Genomic DNA, 21,514 nt, shown 5'->3' with positions numbered 1-21,514 from the left:
TTTTGGTTTTCAGGGTGAACTAAACAAGGCCTTAGTTAAAAAAAAACTGCAAAATAGACATTCTAGTATCCTCTTCCTCTAGCAAGTATTTGATAAATATTTTTATTACAAATAAATTATGTAATTAGTTATTTTTTAATTTATATGTTGCAAGATTTGATGCTATGGTAAATTTAAAAAAAATTGTAAAATTTGTGAGAAACTAATAAATATAAGGCCATTGCTGGTGGGGAAAAATCCGTTTTGCAGTTAAGCCCCTGGGAGATGGTTTACCACTAGTACAACCCCCGTCGTCGTCCCCTGCCTGCCTTCTCTCTCCTGCCTGCGGCAATCTCCCTTCTTCAATCCCCAACCAAACCCCTCCTCTTCTTCTTCTTCTCCGCTCTCACTCTCGCCCGCGTCGCAATCATACTCGTGGCCGTGGTGGCGTGGGCCGCGCGCGCGCTTTAATCCCTCCCAGGATTTCTGTGGCGTCCGCTTCCTCCACCCGAATCCCGCCAGGATTGAGTAATCGCATCGCATCGCATCCTCTTCTTCTCCTCCCAATTCTTCCATCTGGGGTCGCGCTGCTTCTTTCTTCCCGATTTGCCGCCGCCGCCGCCATCCACTTCTTGTAGGAGTAGGACTCCGCCCTGTCCATCTGCCCGGCCGTCCTATCCACCTATCCTCCTCGCTTGCGTCCACGCCATTGCCGCTCTCTCTCTCTCTCTCTCTCTCTCTCTCTCTCTGCTAAAGTCGGCTGCTTTCTTGGCCCGGCCGGCCGGTCCGGGGGGCTTCGTCCCTGCCGGGCGTAAATGCGCGTCCGTGCAGAGGATCCCAGCCTCCTCCGCTCCAAATCCCGTCCTTGTTTGCCCCCAATTAAGAGCAGGAGAAGACGAATCTTCTGTGCGTGCTAATCCTAGTAGTCGCCAGAGATGACGAACTCGTCCTGACCAGTGACCAACTTCACTTCCGCGCCGGCGGCTGCTCTCAGCTCTAATCCCAGACCAGAGCCCCCCACTGCTATGGCCATCTTCTCGATCCGCGCATGCCTCCTCCAGCTGCTGCTAGTGCTCTTCTTCTTCTTCGCCGCCACCTCCCCCGCGGCGGCGCAGTCGCGGCCGACGTCGCCGGCCAGGATCCTCGACGCGGCGCTGCAGGACTACGCGTACCGGGCGTTCGCGCGCCCGCGCACCGGCATTGTCTACAACGCCACGCTCCCGGGCAACCTCACGGGCATTGCCGTCTCCGCGGTGCGCCTGCGCAGCGGCAGCCTCCGCCGGAAGGGCTTCGCGGGCTACTTCCAGTTCGGCGTGCCCACGGGCGTCGTCGTGCAGCCGTACGTCGAGCGGGTGGTGCTCGTGTACCACGACCTCGGCAACTGGTCCGACTACTACTACCCGCTCCCAGGGTACACCTACCTGGCGCCGGTGCTCGGTCTGCTGGTCTACGACGCCGCCAACCTGTCCGCCGTGGGGCTGCAGGAGCTCAACATCGTCGCGTCGGGTGGTCCGATTTCCATCAGCTTCGGTGGCAATGTCAGGGCGGTGCCGGCAGGCAGTGCGGCCCCGAGGTGTGTGGTGTTCGATTTGGATGGCATGCCGCAGTTCCGGGACCTGGTGGCCACTGATATGTGCTCGACGTATCACCAAGGGCATGTATCGATAGTGGTGAACTCCAGTGGGATTGCTCCTGCTCCACCACCTGGCACAATTCCCCCGCCAATTCCGACCGCAGGAGGAAATAAGAAGGGAAGCTCAAAGGCGTGGAAGATTGCCGGCAGTGTGGTTGGGGCTGCCATAGCGTTGGGGCTCTTGGCTGCGCTTCTGCTGTGTCTGGTGAGGCATAAAAGGGATAAGAAACTTCAGGTGATGGAACGGAATGCGGAGGTTGGAGAGACATTGCGGATGGCGCAGGTTGGGCGGACGCAAGCACCGGTGGCATTGGGGACACGGACGCAACCGGTGATTGAGAACGATTACACTGCATAGTGGATTTTCGCTCTTCTGCATAGTTCTACTAACATGAAGACTTGATGGTGACGGCTGAAGACAGGATTGTCCATTGGTTGCTTCACGCAGACAATTTTCCATATCAGCAGAGGGCAACAGCAGCCGCTAATTTCAGGGCCAAGGTTCTGCTCCATGAGGGTTCAGCGCATTATTTGGGTGGGTTTGTTCGGAAGCTTAAGTTTTGTACTGCAAGAAATGGATATTGTTCATGTTCATAGTTGCCATGTTCATATGTGAGGAGTTCCTTCCATCTCCAAGCAAGCAGGCAGCGGAGGGGAAATCTTTGTCATATCAGACTTGGAGTCCTCAGTTATTCTTTTGGGGTATCTGTATTCAATAGAAAATGGGCTTGGCAATAAAGCGGAGGTAACATTCATTGCACATTGCGTTCTCACAGCATGAGTCAGGTGGATTCATGCTGTGTTGGAGAGATTCATTCTGTGTTGGAGAGATTCATTCATCAAGCTTCGATTTGATTTCATTTCTTTTTCTTCTCTGTTTCATGTTTAGACAGCTGCTGAGATGATGTAGTGCTGCATTTGTTTACTTATCTGGTGTTGTGGTAATTAGTCTGATTGTGATCATCTACATTTGTTGCCATTTATTTTACATCCACTATGATTGTTGTCTGGGAAACAACTTAAGTTCTAAGTGTACATCTTTTATGACCTGACAGCAATATCAATTGTATATCTTGTTAATGCCAAGCTTTGTCAAATTGCAATTTTCTCTGATTGAAATGAAAAGAACAAGAAGTTAATGTCAGCCATACCAGTCAGCAAAATAATTTGAATTAACAAAGGGATTCATGATGGATATTCAAGAAGGTCTGGTTTATGTAAAGGTTAGAAAAATTCAGATTTTTTTGAAAGGCCAGCAGGGAAGCTCCCTACCTTTTTTTTTGTATTTTCATTATATGTAGAAGGGTACAGTATGTACAGGTTACAAGGCTCTCAGAGCGAAAAAAGTAGAAAAAGGAAATACATTATGTGAAATTCTCGCACCAACTAGTAAGGGCATCCCTGATTTTCTGCTTGGCTTTGATGCAAACCAACCCAAGCTCTTCCTTGAAGGCAGATTTCCAGTTGTGAAGTTTCTTACCTGCTAGTGTTCTGGCATTGTCAATTGCCTAGTTATGAATATTGTAGGTTTCATATATAGCTGTGTTAGTGTGGACCTAGATGCAAGTATGAGCTGTGTGCAGAATAAATGAGCTGAACAGAAGGATTCAAAGAATGCTCTGTTAGACAAGTTCCAAAGCTTATCTTTTCCTCTGGTAGGGTTCTGGCCCGGGTGGCAATCCTCAAGTTGGTTAGAAATATTATAAGTTTTATTAGGTACAAGGGTTGTCAGTTGGGGACCTAGATGGTCAACGAAGAAAAGATGCATGCATGTGTTTGAACTCGTTACAGGTTTTCTGTGTTTTTATTATTGGTCATGGGCCTTGCCTATATTTTGAATCATGGAAGAGGAGTCTTACCTATGGAGCTCCATTCTGTTTCCTTTGCTTGTAACTACCTGGTAATTTAACATGCATGATCTGATTCTCTGGTGTATAATAGACTAGTTGGAACTTGGAAGTGTGTACAATGAGAGGGCATGAACAATCTGTGATGTCAGTACAAGAGCTGTCCAGTCTCTAAAAAAAAGGGGGATTGTGTGAGCAGATAGCATGAACAATCAGTGACACCAATATGAGATCTGGGCAAACAGAAACAAAACTGCATATGAGAGAACATGAACGATGTGTGATGAATATCAATATGTGGAAGGAGAGGTGCCCAGAGCTCCAACCAGGCCACCCACTTTTTTTGAGCACGCATTGTTCCTTTTGGGTTTCGTTTCATGCTGGGAATCATGGGATCATGAGTGAGCTGAACTGACTCACACGTGATGTGCACTTGTAGTTTAGGAACCAGTGCTGGGAATGTGGTTGCCACTTGGAATTAGGTACACTTGTTATGATGTGTCCCAAAGCCTGGTTCCTTTGTAGTATAACGTGGCACACTGCTGAAATTTGAAGCAAACCTTGAGTAGTAGGAGTACTAAATTAGTAGCACTTGCTGCGTTCACAAGCATGTGTAGTATGCATCTAGTGAGCCAACCTGCGCACACGTGAGTGGTATCTGCTGCATGATCCTACAATACAATGGGCGGCCAGTGCTGGCCAGGCCAGGTGAGGCCAAGTATGCCAGCCAGAATGGTTTGTACTTTGTATTATACTACATTTGCTAGCTGTACTGTGCATCTGCATATAGACAGAAGTCTCTGATCTCATCTCTGGAGGCTGTTCTTGTGTTTCTTGATCTTATTACCTCAGGGAGTGTTGTCATTGTATCTTTGTTCACAGGTTGTTCCATGATGATTCAAGGAAGGTAGTATGACTGTATATATGAGCTGTAGGTGGTTCTGTGTGAGTATGTCAGGAAGAGTAAGGCACAACAGAATTACAGAACACAGCATTGTGATTGCCGAGGATGTTTTGCTGCTGGGGTCTTTGGCATTTGTAGAGGAATCTTCGCTGTGAATACGCACCCAGTGGCCAGCTCACAGCTCATGTCATGTGCGCTGGCTGGCCGGCCTCTCCGTTTGCTCTCCACAATGTAACCGATCTGTTTGTTTTGGAATGCCAAGGGTGCAGTATAGAATTACTCCTACTACTGATGCTCTTGTTGGTTAATTGTTGGACTACTGATGCTGTGGGCTAACTAATGCATGTAGTCTGTTTTGTGCTGATGACTTATTACTGTGTGCAAGTGAGCAGTGACAGTGAGGCGGGTAAACTGAACCAGCTCGTGCGTACCATGCGTAGCTGTAATCAGATCGGAGGAGCAGGCATGGTCTGCTTCTGCCTTCTAGTACCAAGAATCTCCTGCTGCTTGTAGTGAGTAGACTGTACACTGACTGGAGTACGACAGGCAGTAGTGTTTCTCGGTGAAATAATAATTACAGAAAACGCGAACGCAAGCCTCTCATGTTTTGATCTTGGTGCTTTTGGTTTTGTCCCATGCTAAGCTTTTCCTGAATATGTGCACTATACTATGACTTCTGTCTCACGGTGTTCAAACCAATTTCATGGTGTTGTAAATAAATGTTTATATATGTTTTTTTTTTTAAAAAAAAGATGTGATCGATAGTAGAAAATTTTGACTCGGAACAAAAAAAATTACAACTGCTGAAGTTTTTTAACAGAGTAGCAAGAGCGGACACTGGTCAGGTCAGGTGGTCCCGTCCGTGAGGGCACAGCAGATGGCAGGTGCCCAGTGTTAAATGTTAGGGGCGAGGGGACCTGGGGTTAGTTGCTTAATGGACTAGTTAATCCCTGGATTTTGGAACAGATAAACTAGGAGGATTCTTCGCGCATTGCTGCGGGTATGAAGAAGAAATATAAATAGATTACAATGCGTATTGACTAGTTGGACAACTTGCATGTTTACAGAAATAGGTGACTTGCCGACGTAGATATTACAATCGCATGAGCTAGTGGTTTTAAATTATGTGTGATAATGGATTGTCTAGTTGGATAGCTTACATGTTGAGAAAAATAGTATAAGATTACAAGTAGGTAAAAGGACTAGTACGGACTACGAAGTATTCAGTGTCCGTTTGATTTTGAACGCACAGTTGATTCGTTTGACCTCATCTGGCGGGCTATAAGTACAGTGTAGTAGAAGAAGAATGAAAATAAAGAGGCGGGTGCTCATCGTACAACCAAACCAACGTATTCGATCCTGTATAGACATTTGCTTCTGAAAAAAACAACCAAATGAATAGACATTGCTATGTCTGTTTTAACTTCTGATGAAAAAACCAACCAAATGAATAGACATTGCATTTGGTTTTCAGCTTTCCACTTTTCCAAATTGGTAGAAATATAAAGACATTTTACGGTAGTTTCAAGATAGATACAGCTGCTCACAATAGTTTTTTTATGACTCGTAACTGAATCATACAGGTCCTAAGACGTCACATTCGAAAAAAAAATCTAAATCATTACTTAGAAAAAGTCTACTTTTTCTCCTCTACTGTTTAATAAAGTCCAATTTTCCTCCCTCAACTTCAAAATTGGGTAAACCACCTCTCTCAACTTTTTAAACCGTGTATTTTACCTCCTTGAAACAGTTTCGAAGACGGCTTTGCTATGATGGTTTTGCTAGGTTGTTTCTTTTTCTTTTTTTAGTTGTTTTGATTGAATCTATAAAAAAAATCATAGTAAATCGTAGAAAAAAAATCATAAAATTGAAAATCTAATTTTGTTGAACTTCACATGAGTAGAGTATGCTTTAGTTATATAATACCTTGGATTATGCTACAGAAAGAGACGAAGTTATATATGAACACTTTTTTTTTAAAAAAAAATAAATTTATCATCACCATTTAAAAAAATAAGTGAAGAATAACAGCCAATGGATACTTCAATACTTGAAGATATTTTGTTCTAATTTTGTTTTGTATGATTTTATAGTCTACTCGTGTGACTTCGTGGGCCAAGGTGAATCTAGTGCTGGAGCCCATTTGCTCCTCCAACCCGTCAGCTAGCTTAGCCCATAACCTATGGTTCCTGACACACGAGCCTACTACAGTCAGTCCAATTGGCCCATCAGGCTATCACGCACAGAGTGGTAGCAGCCCATTTTGAAATGGGCAGAAAACCAATAATTAATCTCTCTATAAAGCTGTAGTTAACTGATAACAAATCCACTTTACATTACTCATGACCCTGGGGACATCAATTTTGTGGATAATTGAAGGAATATCAGGCTTCATCCCCTAAAGAGTAACCAGAGACCTGCTTATTACAATATACCACAGCACAATGACAGGAACAGGCATACAAGAGCCTTGCTGTTTGACACTAGCAATTACAGTTTCAGGCTAGCAGACTCGCAGTCGCAGTCGCAGTACGCCCTGCAATAGAACTTGAACATAACGGATGCTTGTCTGGATCAGTTGTTTGGGAATCATAAGACGTAGCGTACATGCTAATTTCGGGGAAAAAAAACAAAGCGCAAATATTTTTATAAAGATCTGTTTTAGATTTTACTCGGGTATTCAGGCCCTGTTTAATTAGTTTCCCCTTTCCCATGGAATGAAAAATGCAAAATACTAACTATTTTGAAATGATAAAATATAAATTGCCAAAATTTTTAGAATTATATTTAGTTTCATCCAAAATACTAAAACTTTCAGGGTTAGGTGGGGATAGTGAAGTCTCTTTTAGTTTTTTTGACCTCTTGACGTCTAAATCCAAAATGCAAAATGGAATTCATTTTGTCAAAAAAAAAATAAAATAAAATGATGTTTAGTTTCATTCTATAAAATGATGGACTAAAATTTAATTTTTTTTTTGGTTTAAATAGGAACTCAACAGGCCCTCAAAAGGGCTGCTGAAGTGAAGCAATCAGGTATCTGATCCTCTAGTCTCCACTCTCCCGTACTGTGCGTATCTTTAGGGCCTTTCCCATTGCGCCATCCCGCAAGCTATAGCTCCTCCGACGTGGCGACCCCGCACTGGTGCAGCGTACGAAGGCCGGATTCCTGTGGGCCCCCCTAGCATTATCCTCCGACGTGGCACGCGCGGAAGAGTCTCCGGCGCGGCGCCCGGCGGCGAGGTCTGCCTCTTGTTTGTTTCATTTATTATTTGCGCTGATGAAACTGAAAGCACGCATGCGGCTACGAACAGACGTACAACTAGACAGCACGTACTGTTTGCTTTTAACTTGGGACGATGATGATGATGATGATGTTGCACCTAATCTACAAGGATGCAAACAAACAAACAAACAAACAGCGTTACTGACAACAACCAACTCCCAAACGGTTCGTAGCCGCAGGACACAACCCTGTAGGTGTAGGAGATTCAAGGTCTACTGTAACTGCAAGCAATCGAGGATGGAGGGTGTCGGCCTCAAGACGACGGGGGCCCTGCCGGCTCGTCTCGTCCACTCGACCCACCGATCCAGTCACGGCAAGCATCGTCCACTAGTTTCAGTTTTGCCGAGAAAAACAACTTGGGGGCCAGCGGATTTTTAGTTGCTGCGCGCGCGCGCGGCGGCGTCGGCGTCGGCGGCTCTGCTCGTGCTGCGTCCGTCGACGACCCTCGGAAAAACACCAGCCATGCAAAAAAAATCGCCGTATCCAATCCAATCAGATCTTCCTCCCAAATCGATCGGCAAATCCATTACTAGCTAGCCTAGCCTGCTTCTGTACTATACGTATACGGTATACTACTAAAATAATAATGCTCCTTCCTGCTGCCAAGAAACTTATATGAGGCCAGCTGCTCGAGCTCGATGAGCCGGATGGGACCTCTTCTCTAGTAGTATATATGAGAGCGAGATGAGGTGGGTCTGAAGACTGTGCCCTGCGAGCTCAGCTCCATCGGAGAGCTTTGCAGTTTGCACTGCACAGCTCTGACTCTAAGGACTGTGATCCTTGTGTGCACTGCCTAGCCGCCATGGCTGCTTCCTCCATGGACAGGATCACCCAGTGGTATGTACGATGATCGCTCAAGCCTCTGTTCGTGCTTCATTCAGTTCGGTTCAGGGTAGGTGCACGCAAGCTGATGAATTGACGACCATGCTCCTGTGTTTGTTGTTGCCTTGTGCAGGGTGTCCTCCCAGGTCCAGCAGGTCTCCGCCGACCTCACCGTCAGGATCGCCGACTCCGTCTTCCCTCTCCACAAGGTACGCAGGCGATCTGGTGGTGCTGTTCACTCTGATCCATCGTTTCCCCCCCTTCCCCTGTTCAAAGATCAAACCTTTTCTTCTTCATCAATCAATCAATCAAACAAAAGAGAATCAAACCATCGATCGTCAACACACACGGCAAGACGCTTGATCACTCACAGCGGTGGGTGCTGATTGATTCCCTTTTTCTCTCATCAACGAGCAGGCGGTGATGGTGCCCAAGTGCGGCTACATCCGCCGGGCCGTGGCAGCGGCGGCGGCGGTGGCGACGAGCCAGACGCAGGGCCCGGGGCCCGCCTCCGTCGAGCTGGACCTCTCGGCGCTGCCGGGCGGCGCCGACGCCTTCGAGAAGGCGGCGCGCTACTGCTACGGGGGCAGCCTGGAGATCACGGCGCGCGACGCGGCGGCGGTCCGCTGCGCCGCGGCGTTCCTCGACGCCCCGGACCTGGCGCGCCGCGCCGAGGACTACCTCGCGCAGACCGCGCTCCGGTCGCTGCCAGGCGCCGCCGCCGTGCTGCGGTCCTGCGAGTGCGAGGCGCTGCTCCGGGCCGCCGAGGAGACCGGCGTCGCGCGCCGCGCCGCGGACGCCGTCGCGCTCGGGGTCTGCAACGAGGCGCTGTTCCCGACGGCGCGGGCGGCACCTGGGTGGTGGGTGGCCGAGCTCGCCGCGCTGTCGCCCGCGTCGTTCCGGAAGGTGGTCACCGCGCTGCGGTGCCGCCGCGCGGGTCCGGAGGTGGTGGCCGCCGCGGCCGTCGCGTACGCGGAGCGCGTCCTGGCCGGGGTCCTCGCACCCGCTGCGCCCGGCCGCCGGGACGCCGTCGTCGTCGTCGCGAGGAACGCGGACGCGGACGCGGACCGGCGGGCGCTGCTTGAGGCCGTCGTGGACGCGCTGCCTCCCGCGGCCGACGCGCCGCTCCCGGCCGCGTTCCTCTGCCGCCTCCTGCACGCCGTGGTCACCGCCGAGGCGTCCGCCAAGACGTGCCGCGACATGGAGCTCCGCGTGGCGGGCGTGCTGCACCAGGCCACCGCGGGGGACCTGCTGGGCGTCGCGCTCGACGGCGCCGGGGAGCGCGTCCGGAACGCGGACACCGTGCGCCGCGTCGTGGCCGCGTTCGTCGAGCGGCCGCAGACGCAGGAGGGCCGGCGGGCGTCGCTGGCCGGAGGACCAGCAGCAGGCGAGCTCGGCGCGCTGGAGAAGGTGGCGAAGACGGTGGACGAGGTGGCGGCGGAGATGGCGACGGAGGAGTCGCTGGGCATCTCCAAGTTCGTGGGCGTGGCGGGCGCGGTGCCCAAGGACGCGCGGGCGTCGCACGACTGCCTGTACCGCGCCGTGGACATGTACCTGAAGACGCACCCGGGGCTGGACGAGATCGAGAGGGAGAAGGTGTGCAGCGTCATGGACCCGCTCAGGCTCTCGTACCAGGCGCGCCTGCACGCGTCGCAGAACAAGCGCCTGCCGCTGCAGGCCGTGCTCAGCGCGCTCTACTACGACCAGCTCAAGCTCCGCAGCGCCGACGGCGGCGGCGGCGATGGTGCGGAGGGAGGAGCAGGGTGGGAGCCGCAGTCGGCCGCCGGGAAGGCTCGAGCGCAGGCGCGGGCGGACGCGTCGCTGGCGAGGGAGAACGAGGCGCTGAGGTCGGAGCTGGCGAGGATGCGGGCGTACGTGTCGGGGATGCAGCAGCACAGCAAGGGGAGCGGGTCGAGGTCGTCGTCGGCGTCGCTGGTGCCGGCGTCGGCGGCGGGGAAGAAGGCGAGCTTCTTGGGGTCGGTGTCACGGACGTTGAGCCGGCTGAACCCGTTCAAGGGCGGGTGGGCCAAGGACACGGCCAGCATCGCCGACGGACGTGACAGGAGCGCCATGCATGTGGTCAAGCCCAAGAGGAGAAGGTTCTCCATAGGCTAATTTAGTTTGTGATATATGAATATGGAATGTGATATTGTTTGTGATTATGTTTTTTTATTACTGTAATTAGAAAAAGGTTGTGGGTGCTTTGTAGTTTCAATGTTACCTTTGTTTTTTTAATTTCTTACTATTATAGTGGTCCAGTGTGCTTAAAATTTTTGTATTTGTTTATGTCAATATGTGATGTGTGCTTGCTTAAGGAAAACGCAAAGTCCACATGTGTTTTGTCAAAAAAAAAAAAAGAGGACATGTTATTTCAAAAATGAAGAAAATGCTAAAAGAATAAAAATTGGGGCTTCTGGTTTGAGGGTTGTATTATATGTACAACCTTGTGAAATGGAAGTAGTTTTATCAAGATGGATGTGTTCTTGTAATTTCATATACGAAGCAAGTGTAAGTTCTTGTTTCCTAGTGATATGTTTCACACCTTGGAGGAGAGGATGGATCTTAGATTCAATCTGGAAATCCATTTGGTAAAATATTTGTAAACAATGAAATTAGGAGACAGCATGGGACAGAAGGAGCTGTGATTTTTATTTAAAAAACTAAAATGAAAATGAAAATCTCGCTCATTGGATCCACAACTCATAATCATTTTCTTGTTTTTATAATGCAGAAAGCACGACAAATGGGTTGCGGATAACTGGGGAGCACCTGCAGCAAGTCTGCCGAGACTGACAAAGAGGATCATGGGACGCTTCTTCCTGGCAGAGCTGTTGGTTCCTCTGCTGCTTCCACAACTAAACTAATAAATAGGGTTTAAGAAGATTCTTCGTTGACTGATGTGTTCTTCCTAGGCAAAAAGGTCTCGTCAGTTCATCACATTCACCTCGCACGGATGTGCTTGGATACACTATCACTACTTGGACCTGTTGCTTGTTTTGCTAAACTCTATTGCCCAACTGTTCAATTGACAATATATATGCAGGCACACCTTTTTACCTGTTCTGATCGCCACCTGATTGTGCATTTTGATCCTCTTATTCACACAGGATGTCGAAGAAGAAGCAAAGATCACCGCCATGGTCTCACCTCACTCCAGAGCTCCTCGCCCTGGTGTTCCTCTGCCTCCCTAGGTGTGCAGATCGTGCCTTGTTTACAGCCGTCTGCGGCGCTTGGCGCTCTGCGGTGCAGCAGTGCCGCCTGCAGCCGTCGCCAGTGCCGTGGCTCGTACTTCCCGAGCGGCGGTGAGATACTGGCACTGTGCCGACCTGGAGATGTTGCATGGTCTGTGGGAACAAACGAAGACTGCCAGCGGCTCTTAGACATAGTCTTCTTCAGGGGGAAGCTCTACGCTATTGGTGACTACAGTGGGCAGCAGTATCTTCTTGCCATTGAAATTGTGGATGAGAATGGCAACAGTGAGCCAAGGGTGTCTCAAATTGAGTTCATATTCGTTGGAGTCCCCATAACATCCCACTGTTCCTACCTTGTTGAATTGCATGGCAGATTGCTGGTGATCTGCAGGCAAATCTATCGTCAGTTCATCACATTCACCTCGCTCTGATGCGCTTGGATAAAGTACCTGTTGCTTGTTTTGCTAGTCTGTATTGCCCAACTGCCCATTTGTGCTGGCTGTGTAAAGCAGATGCTGTAATGGTGCTCTTCCCACTGGGTGTTTCTTTCTGAAGTTGATGAGGACCGACCTCTGTTAATGATTACCCAAGTGATTTGTTAGGCAATGTTTATGCTCACTGATGTCCCTCTGTTTCTGCATCCCTACGGATTCTGATTCCTGATGTGTATGGCTTCTGTTTCTGCATCCTTATGGCACTCTGGGAGAGCTTTGCTTCATCCTTCTCTGTAATATATATAGGATCATCTTGTTTCAAGTATTACCTAAGTTTCAGAAATACTAGAGGAAGAAACACTGACCATCTCCCGGCAATCCATGCAATCGTGTCTTGGACTTTGCAGAATTTCAACAACTAGACTATAACCAAAAGCAATTTCTGCATTGGGGCAGCACCGGTCGTGTCCCTTCTGCACGTAGCACGAGCTATCACGCACCATGGCTTCACCTGTCTTGATCGTTTGTCGATCATGTCGTGATTGTGCGCTTGTGATCTGTGAAGAAGATGCATCCATGAGACTGATAAGCATCGAAGATGATCCTTCACACGCTTCCACTCCGTGCCCACCGGGTGTTTATTTTTATATATGCCGATGCACCTCTCTCTTTGTTTCATTTTTTTGTTACAGAATTCCAGGAAGTCCCATGTCCAGTAGATTACTGTGTGGACCAAATGGACATAGCTTTTACAGATCCAAAATCTCTTTGCCTACAGGTTGGCTTCAACCTATAAGGAGCAACACTCCTCAGAAGAAGTAACTTGATCTATTATTACTATGCCAATACATATCGATAGGCTTTGTGCATGTCCACCGGCCATAGATTGCAGTTACAGATCCTTTGATCTGCATCTCCTACTTAGCCCTGAAAAACGTTCAGTTAACTTTCTTCACCCTTTTTACTTTTTGAACTTACCTATTTGGCCTGAAAACCTACTTATGACGATTTTGCCCCTGATGGAAAAATGAATCAGTGTAAAGTTCAATTTGTCCATGTTTAATTTTGAGAAAAATATCTTGCATGGTTTAAGGTTGTCATAAAATATTTTCATAAATGCATGTGTTCAAACCATGCAAAATATATTCCTCAAAATTAAACATAGACAGAAATTTTTGCAATGATTCATTTTTCAATCAGGGGCAAAATCATAATTTCATTATTGACTTAACACTGTTAAGTCCGAAAACGACCACTAACGAAAGGGCTATATAAGTAACTAAAATAAAAATAATTTTCAGGATAAATAAGTAGGTTAAAAAATGAAAGGGCCAGAAAAGTAGGCCGAACTTTTTTCCGGCTAAGAAAAAAAATTCTCTCACGATGATTTACAGCTATAGTTTCTCAAAAATTTTAAGCCATACGCATGTAACGATGGGGCCTGCCATCTCACTTTTTAAATTTTAAGTTTTATACTAATATAACAGGCTATATTCTAATCTTTCTATCTCATTTTGTGAGAGCGGTATATTTTTGCTAATACTTTTAGACCAAAGATCATTTGGTCCCGCTTTATAGAAAGCATAAGAGTTTGCTGGAGAAACCAGCTTTACAATAGTAAGTACTTAAATGTGCTCAAAGCACCACCCTCACAGCTCCCAACAAAGTTTCAAGCAAAGTAGCTATCTTACAAGATCCAGAAAAGCTTGGCAGGGATACCAAAACACCAATTTGCCGAAGAAAAGAAAGATATACATTACTAGCCCATTCTTTTTCCTTTTCCCTGAGAAGAATGCTTCATTTCTGCATGAAGATGAGTGACCGACGTACCACAACGTTAGGACAAGATACAACTCTATTATTAAAAACTTAAAAAACATAATCATTGCGAATTAGCCAAATACTCCAGCAAATACAAGCTAACAAAAAAAAATCATCTTTGAATTGGGAATCTCTCCTTTGCCCCTACTGAAAGTTAAAAATTGTTGAAGGCTTATAGGAGTTAGTGTCCAACTCAAAGCCTCACGATAAGTCCACCAGCAATAATTTGCCAAAAAAACACTCAAAAAAGATGTGTTATGTAGTTTCTCTTTGCCCACACATTTTGCAATGTGCATCTCGAGGCCAGTTCCATCTAACATGTTATTCTGCTGAAGTGAGGCAATCTGACTAGATAGACCAAAGAATTTTTTTTTTATCTTCATCGGTATTCTTGCTTTCCATAAGCTCATTGTGGGGGTATAAACCCCTATACCCTTACGGCTAGACTCTAGCCAGGAAGCTTGGCCCACTACGAGACGAGTTCAAAGCTTGATCCGACAGCTCGGAGTTTCGCACAAGGAAACAAGACGTGGAGGTCAAACAAGATTCTAGTCGGTTAGAATAGGAATTGATATCGAATTATCTATGGCAATTGTAACCGACTAGGATTAGTTTCTAGATCTGTGACCCTGCCCTCCAGACTATATAAGGAGGGGCAAGGGACCCCCCTAGGACATACGATTCTCTCAACACAAATCAATACAACCAGACGCAGGACGTAGGTATTACGCCAACTCGGCGGCCGAACCTGGATAAAAAGCTTGTCCGTGTCTTGCGTCACCATCGAGTTCGTAGTTTGCGCACCGTCTACCGATAAACTACTACCATGGGTATACCCCAAGGTAGACTGCCGACCAGCTTTCGTCGACAGTGGCGCGCCAGGTAGGGGGTGTGCGTGCAACTTTTCCGGCGAACAAGATGGTCACGATCCCAGCTTCCGCGACCGTGCCCGAAGGCCTCACGTTCACCGTCGGCCTGATCACGTGGACGACGTGCAGCGGCGGTTTCGCGACCACGGTTCCGAAAGAGATCCAGATCCAATCTGAGATCACGCCGTCTCCGACCACACGCATGACGGCACCAAGCTCCCGACCACCGTTCCCACTCTACAAGGGAAAGGAGATCGACTGCTCGGACCTCCTCCAAGCGCTCGATCGCGCTGACTCCAAGCTACTCGAAGTCTCCCAACTAATAGATGGAGTTCTGCGCCGGCCCGACCAAGCTGCTCGAGCGGATTTTTCGAAATCCCGCCGGCCAACTCGTGTCACCACACACGAACGGCTGGGAACGTCCCTGACGATAACCTCAACCCCCTCAGGACGATCCGTCGAGCTCAAAAAGGAAGACTATCCTTGCGGCCTGAACAACTCGGCCTCTGTTTACTCACAACATGTCCAATCCGTTTTCAGCAAAGCGGGCTGGTCGCCGACAAGGAACAATCGTCACCATGTCAACATGGTGACAATCCGAGAGCTACGGGACGGCCAGGTTTCCAGCACCAACTCAAGCACCGGCTCCGTCCCCACCGAGGTTATAAACACCGAGGACGAGGGCTACGACCTAGATTTTCCTTCACACCCTCCGGGTTTCGACCGATTCCCGATATTCCCCCCCCGGCGAGGGGATATTGTGTTCAATGTCAGCGCCGACGAACCGGCTGTTGACAGAGAAACAGATGACCAGAGGCAACTCCGCGAACAGCGTAACGCCGATCGCGCCCGACGGCGTGCGGACGAACAACAACAGATGCCGCCAAGTAACCTCAACGATGCCTTTGACATGGTCGGGGACCAGCCGGTCTATAAAACACCAAGCGCCAACGTGGCTGTCGCCATGGCCAACCTGGATCGGCTTCCTGACACCCCCGAATGCCAGGGAGTCCGGACCAGTATCCGAGCACACCTGATCGCCGCAATGGGACAGACAGCCACTCTGCTCAAGAGAGTCCAGGACGTCTCTTATACGGAAGCCGCCTCCGACCAGACTAATCGTAGCCGGGCCTCACCCAGCAGGCGTCGCCGCAGCCGCTCCCCCGACAACCGTCGAGGGGACTCACGGCGCGACGATGGTGGTCGGGACGCCGATGGCCGCCGCCAGCAGAACCGCGTACGCGGCCAAGAAGAAGAAGATCAACACAGGGATCTCCGCCACAACATCCCTCCCAAAGATGCCCGGGACCGCATCAACAGGCGCGCCGCAGAGAGAGCAGTCCACGAAAACCTGCGCCGCATCGAGTACGATGCGACCCACGGTCCTCCGGGCCTAAGGCAGTTCTCCTCACACCTCCGCCAGGTCGTGTGGCCCCGCAATTTCAAGCTCGAAAAACTTAAAAAATACGACGGCAAGGAAAATCCAGAGAACTGGATCACTCTCTACGAAATCGCCGTCCGATCAGCGGCAGGAGATGAGCACGTCATGGCTAACTACTTCCCCGTAGTCCTCGACCAGGCTGGTCATCAGTGGCTTCTCGGCTTGCCCGAGGACTCCTTCGACTCTTGGGAAGAGCTACGACAGGCTTTCATCGACAACTTCATCGCCACATGCGAGCAGCCCGGAAACAAGTATGACCTTGAAAGGATAAGAGACAGGAAGAATGAACCTCTGCGCGATTACATCCGACGATTCTCGGATATGCGCCTCAAAATCCCGAAGATTTCTCATGACGAGGCCATATCAGCCTTTATCAAGGGCTTGCGTTTCCATGAAGCGCTGAGGAACAAGCTGTTGCGCAAGCGCCCATCAACGGTAGCAGAGCTCCTCGCCACGGCTAAAAATTACGCCGATGCTGATGACGCAGAAAAACTAATCCGAGACGATGCGAGAGGCCCCGACCAGCCCTCCCGGCGAGATGACGGTCGTGGTCGCTACGACAACAGAAATCACCGCCGCTCCGACAACCGCGATCACCGAGAAGGTTGGGATCGGCGGCGCGACAGCCGCGACGACTTCAGAGGAAAGCGCCCTCGCGAATACGACCACGAAGTAAATACGGTCAAACGTCCCAACGGACGACGGGACTACCAAGACGACTACAACAAAACGTTGAAGGGACCGTGCCAGCTACACCCAAAGTCTAACCATACCATGGAAGAGTGCCGCGTCCTCAAAAGTATCTATACGCGGCGGGCCGCCCAAGAGGACACCGCCAAGAAAAATAACAAGCGCGACGGGCATGACCACGAAGATGAGGATGAGGACCAAGACAGGGACCCCCGACACCAATACGTCAGCCCCACTGACGTGGTCCACTCCATTTTCGGGGGCAAGGTCTCCACTGAGTCCAAGCGAGAAAGAAAGCTGTTAAAGAGAGCCTGCCTCAACATAGACAGCACGGACGGGCTGATCGCAGATCCGAAATTTCCCGCGTGGTCCCACAGGGAGATCTCGTTCAGCAGGAAGGATCAATGGGCCGCTATCCCAGAGCCGGGTCGTTTCCCACTGATTCTTGATCCCTGCATCAATAGTATCAGATTCGAGCGCGTGCTCGTGGACGGGGGAAGCTCCATCGACATTCTTTTCCGCAACAGCCTGCCCGCCCTCAAGATATCACCGGCGCAACTAAAACCTTACGACGCCCAATTCTGGGGTGTTTTGCCAGGTCAAAGTTCGGTGCCCCTCGGACAGATAACATTGCCTGTCCAATTCGGCACACCCGATCACTTCCGGACGGAGTTCATCAACTTCGTAGTCGCGGACTTCGACGGGACCTACCACGCCATACTGGGCCGCCCATCGCTGACAAAGTTCATGGCAGTCCCGCACTACTCATACCTAGTGCTTAAGATGCCCACGGAGAAGGGTGTCCTAACCGTCAGAGGCAACGTCTACACGGCGTACACCTGCGAAGAAGAAAGCTTCAAGATCACCGAGGCAATTGACCTCTCAATCCGCATGGCGGAAACAGCAAACCAAGCCGCACAGCTGCCCCCCGACCAGCTCCGATTACCTGAGCAGGAGACAGCCAGAAAGAATTCGAAATCCAAGGAATACAAAGAAGTGCAGCTGGTCGAAGGCAACCCCGAGAAGACAGCCCTCATCGGGGCTAACCTGGATCCAAAATAGGAAGACGCGCTCGTCAGGTTTCTAAGGGACAACGTGAGCGTTTTCGCATGGAAACCCGCAGACATGCCCGGTGTCCCACGAAACCTGATCGAGCACTCCTTAAACGTCTCGAAGACCGCAAGACCAATCAAGCAAAAACTGCGACGGTTCGCTCGTGACAAAAAGGAGGCTATTAGGACAGAAATTACACGGCTTCTAGCAGCCGGATTCATAAAAGAAGTGTATCATCCCGATTGGCTCGCCAATCCGGTTCTTGTACGCAAAAAGAATAATGAATGGAGAATGTGCGTTGATTACACCGATCTCAACAAACACTGTCCTAAAGATCCTTTTGGTCTTCCTCGCATCGACGAGGTGGTCGACTCAACGGCCGGATGCGAACTCCTCTCCTTTCTAGATTGCTACTCTGGTTATCACCAGATCTCGTTAAAGGAAGAAGATCAGATCAAAACATCCTTCATCACACCCTTCGGCGCATACTGTTACACTACCATGTCTTTCGGACTTAAAAACGCCGGGGCCACTTATCAAAGGGCCATCCAGCAATGCCTCCACGACGAGATTCGCGATGACCTCGTCGAGGCCTATGTGGACGACGTGGTCGTAAAAACAAGGGACGCGAGCACCCTAATCGACAACTTAGACCGAACCTTTAAGGCACTCAATAGGTACAAGTGGAAGCTCAACCCCAAGAAATGCATTTTCGGCGTTCCTTCCGGTCTACTGCTCGGCAACGTCGTCAGTCGCGACGGCATACGACCAAACCCTGCAAAAGTCAAGGCCGTACTCGATATGCGACCACCGAAGAACGTCAAGGATATTCAGAAGCTAACCGGATGCATGGCCGCCCTCAGTCGTTTCATCTCAAGGCTGGGAGAAAAAGGCCTCCCCTTCTTCAAACTATTGAAAGCGTCAGAAAAATTCTCTTGGACAGAGGAAGCCGACGCTGCGTTCACTCAGCTTAAGACCTTCCTCACCTCACCGCCTGTCCTCACAGCGCCTCAGCCCAATGAAGACCTACTCCTTTACATTGCTGCAACCGACAGGGTTGTTTCCACGGCAATAGTGGTCGAGCGAGATGAACCAGGTCACGTCTTCAAGGTCCAGAGACCCGTTTACTTCATAAGCGAAGTTTTAAACGAATCCAAGGCCAGATACCCACAAATACAGAAGCTTATATACGCCATCCTGATAACGTCAAGAAAGCTGAAGCACTACTTCGACGGCCATCGAGTCCTGGTGACAACCAGCTTCCCTCTCGGGGACATCCTGCGCAATAAAGACGCCAATGGTAGAATCGTGAAATGGGCAATGGAATTATGTCCATTTTCCCTGGAATTCCAGAGTCGCACCACTGTCAAGTCTCAAGCCCTGGTCGATTTCATTGCCGAATGGACGGATCTCAACGAGCCTTCCGTTCCAGATGTCTCAGACCACTGGTCAATGTTCTTTGATGGGTCCTTGAACATCAACGGTGCAGGCGCTGGGATATTGTTCGTATCACCCAACAAGGACAAACTCCGTTACGTCCTTCGGATCCTTTTTCCGGCGTCAAACAACGTCGCCGAATACGAAGCATGCTTGCATGGCATACGACTAGCCGTTGAACTGGGGGTCAAGCGCCTCTATGTCTACGGCGACTCCGCTTTGGTCATCAACCAGCTTAACAAGGAGTGGGACGCAACCCACGAGAAGATGGATCTCTACTGCAAAGAAATTCGCAAATGGGAAACTAACTTCTATGGCATAGAGTACATCCACGTGGTCCGGGATAAGAACCAAGCAGCAGATGCGTTGTCAAAGTTAGGCTCCTCTCGGGCCCAAATCCCGCGGGGTATTTTCGTCCAGGACATCCATGAGCCGAGCGTAGGCTCCCCCCTGGTCGACAAGCAACCCACCGAGGCAATGCTCATAGATGACGCCACTCCGACAACCGGTGGGCGTGACTGGCGTACCCCGTTCATCAAATACATATCAGACGGGACAGGCTTTCAGGACAAAACAGAGAACGAGCGCCTTATCCGACGATCAAAGAACTACATCCTGGTCGACGGGAAACTCATGCGGAAAAACGCAAGCTCCGAAGTACTGCTCAAGTGCATACCCCAAGATGATGGTATCAAGCTCTTGGAGGACATACACGCTGGATCCTGCGGCAACCACGCCGCATCTAGAACGCTGGTCGGAAAGGCTTTCCGAGCAGGTTTTTACTGGCCAACCGCGGTCGGCGACGCAGAAAAACTGGTTCGGCATTGCGAAGGATGTCAGTTTTTCGCTAAGAGGACCCATGTACCTGCCCATGAAATTCAAACCATCCCGTCGTCTTGGCCCTTCGCTTGCTGGGGGCTTGACATGATCGGACCATTTAAACCAGCCCCGGGCAATTTCAAGTTTGTCTTCGTGTTAATCGACAAGTTCTCCAAGTGGATTGAATACATGCCCCTGGTCAAGGCAACCTCTGAGAAGGCTGTGGAGTTCCTCAATCAAATCATACACAGATTCGGCATCCCGAACAGCATAATCACCGACCTGGGCACTCAGTTTACTGGCACCACTTTTTGGGATTTCTGCGATGACAGAGGCATAGTCATAAAATATGTGTCAGTGGCACATCCACGTGCCAACGGTCAAGTTGAACGTGCTAATGGAATGATCGTTGACGCCCTAAAGAAAAGGTTGTACACCGAAAACGACAGAGCACCCGGTCGATGGATGAAAGAATTGCCGGCAGTGGTCTGGGGCCTCCGAACTCAGACCAGTCGAAACACAGGGGTGTCTCCCTACTTCATGGTGTACGGTGCAGAGGCGGTTTTGCCGTCTGACATACACTTCGGATCTCCTAGAATCGAGCATTTCGACCAGGCGACCGCCGACAACGCCAGAGAACTTGAAATCAATTGCATGGAGGAAAAGCGTTTAGTTTCGTGTCTCCGAACAGCAAAATATCTCGCAGCAGTCAGGCGATACTACAACAGGAATGTCAAGGACCGCTCCTTCGTGGTCGGCGATCTGGTGCTTCGATGGAAAACAAGCCAGGAGGGAATGCACAAGCTATCCACTCCCTGGGAAGGACCCTTCGTGGTGACCGAGGTCACACGACCTACGTCCTACAGATTGGCATACCCAGACGGAACACGAGTGCCTAACTCTTGGCACATCGACAAACTGCGACGTTTCTATCCATAAAGTTTTAATGACTTTCTTTTGTAAGTATCTTATAATTTTTGATAATGAAATTCTCTATTTTTGGCCCATACCTTGTCACACACAGCACTCGGCAAAACTCCTGCAACGGATGCTCTTAGCGACAACCAAGACAAATACGGTGACACGTCACTCAGATATTCTTACAGCGCTCAAAACAACAGTCATGACAAAATGCAAACTTTATTACAAACTTTACATACAAAGTTTACAATAAATACCCTGACGGGCAAACACTAGTCTATTCCTACAGACTACTTTATTGGCCTGGCTGCTCGGGCTGATCACCCGCCTGGCCCTGCTGCCCGGACGAAGGGGTCGGGGCCACCGGCGC

The 21,514-nt window shown here is 49.6% G+C and overlaps 2 protein-coding genes across 3 annotated transcripts; both read left to right on the top strand.

Moving 5' to 3' along the window:
- Positions 320 to 2,692, top strand: LOC8083017. The gene has a single exon (XM_002450115.2). The coding sequence runs from the start codon at positions 1,005 to 1,007 to the stop codon at positions 1,968 to 1,970; it is 966 nt and encodes a 321-aa protein (XP_002450160.1). The 5' UTR covers positions 320 to 1,004; the 3' UTR covers positions 1,971 to 2,692.
- Positions 8,014 to 12,277, top strand: LOC8083016 (root phototropism protein 2). Of its 2 annotated transcripts, none has more exons than XM_021461506.1 (5): positions 8,014 to 8,483; positions 8,602 to 8,677; positions 8,886 to 10,567; positions 11,200 to 11,298; positions 11,576 to 12,277. In XM_021461506.1, exons 1-5 carry the CDS (start codon positions 8,449 to 8,451, stop codon positions 11,772 to 11,774), a joined length of 2,091 nt encoding a protein of 696 aa, XP_021317181.1. In that variant the 5' UTR covers positions 8,014 to 8,448; the 3' UTR covers positions 11,775 to 12,277. The 2 variants fall into 2 exon arrangements, 1 of the variants encoding a protein (XP_021317181.1); XR_002453471.1 differs by having other exon boundaries at positions 8,016 to 8,483; positions 11,200 to 11,388.

This window comes from Sorghum bicolor, chromosome 5 (genome assembly GCF_000003195.3).
Source record: "Sorghum bicolor cultivar BTx623 chromosome 5, Sorghum_bicolor_NCBIv3, whole genome shotgun sequence".
In the NCBI taxonomy this organism is placed as follows: Eukaryota; Viridiplantae; Streptophyta; class Magnoliopsida; order Poales; family Poaceae; genus Sorghum; species Sorghum bicolor.
Note: the sequence above shows the minus strand (reverse complement) of the source record. Positions and strands in the feature narration are given on the sequence as shown.

Bases quoted from the DNA above. Each gene is read 5' to 3' on its own strand.
- LOC8083017 (XM_002450115.2), top strand. From the start codon at position 1,005: ATGGCCATCTTCTCGATCCGCGCATGCCTCCTCCAGCTGCTGCTAGTG.
- LOC8083016 (XM_021461506.1), top strand. From the start codon at position 8,449: ATGGCTGCTTCCTCCATGGACAGGATCACCCAGTG. The intron at 8,484-8,601 runs GTATGTACGATG...TGCCTTGTGCAG, and splicing joins ATGGACAGGATCACCCAGTG to GGTGTCCTCCCAGGTCCAGC. The intron at 11,299-11,575 runs GTTGGTTCCTCT...TTATTCACACAG, and splicing joins CGCTTCTTCCTGGCAGAGCT to GATGTCGAAGAAGAAGCAAA.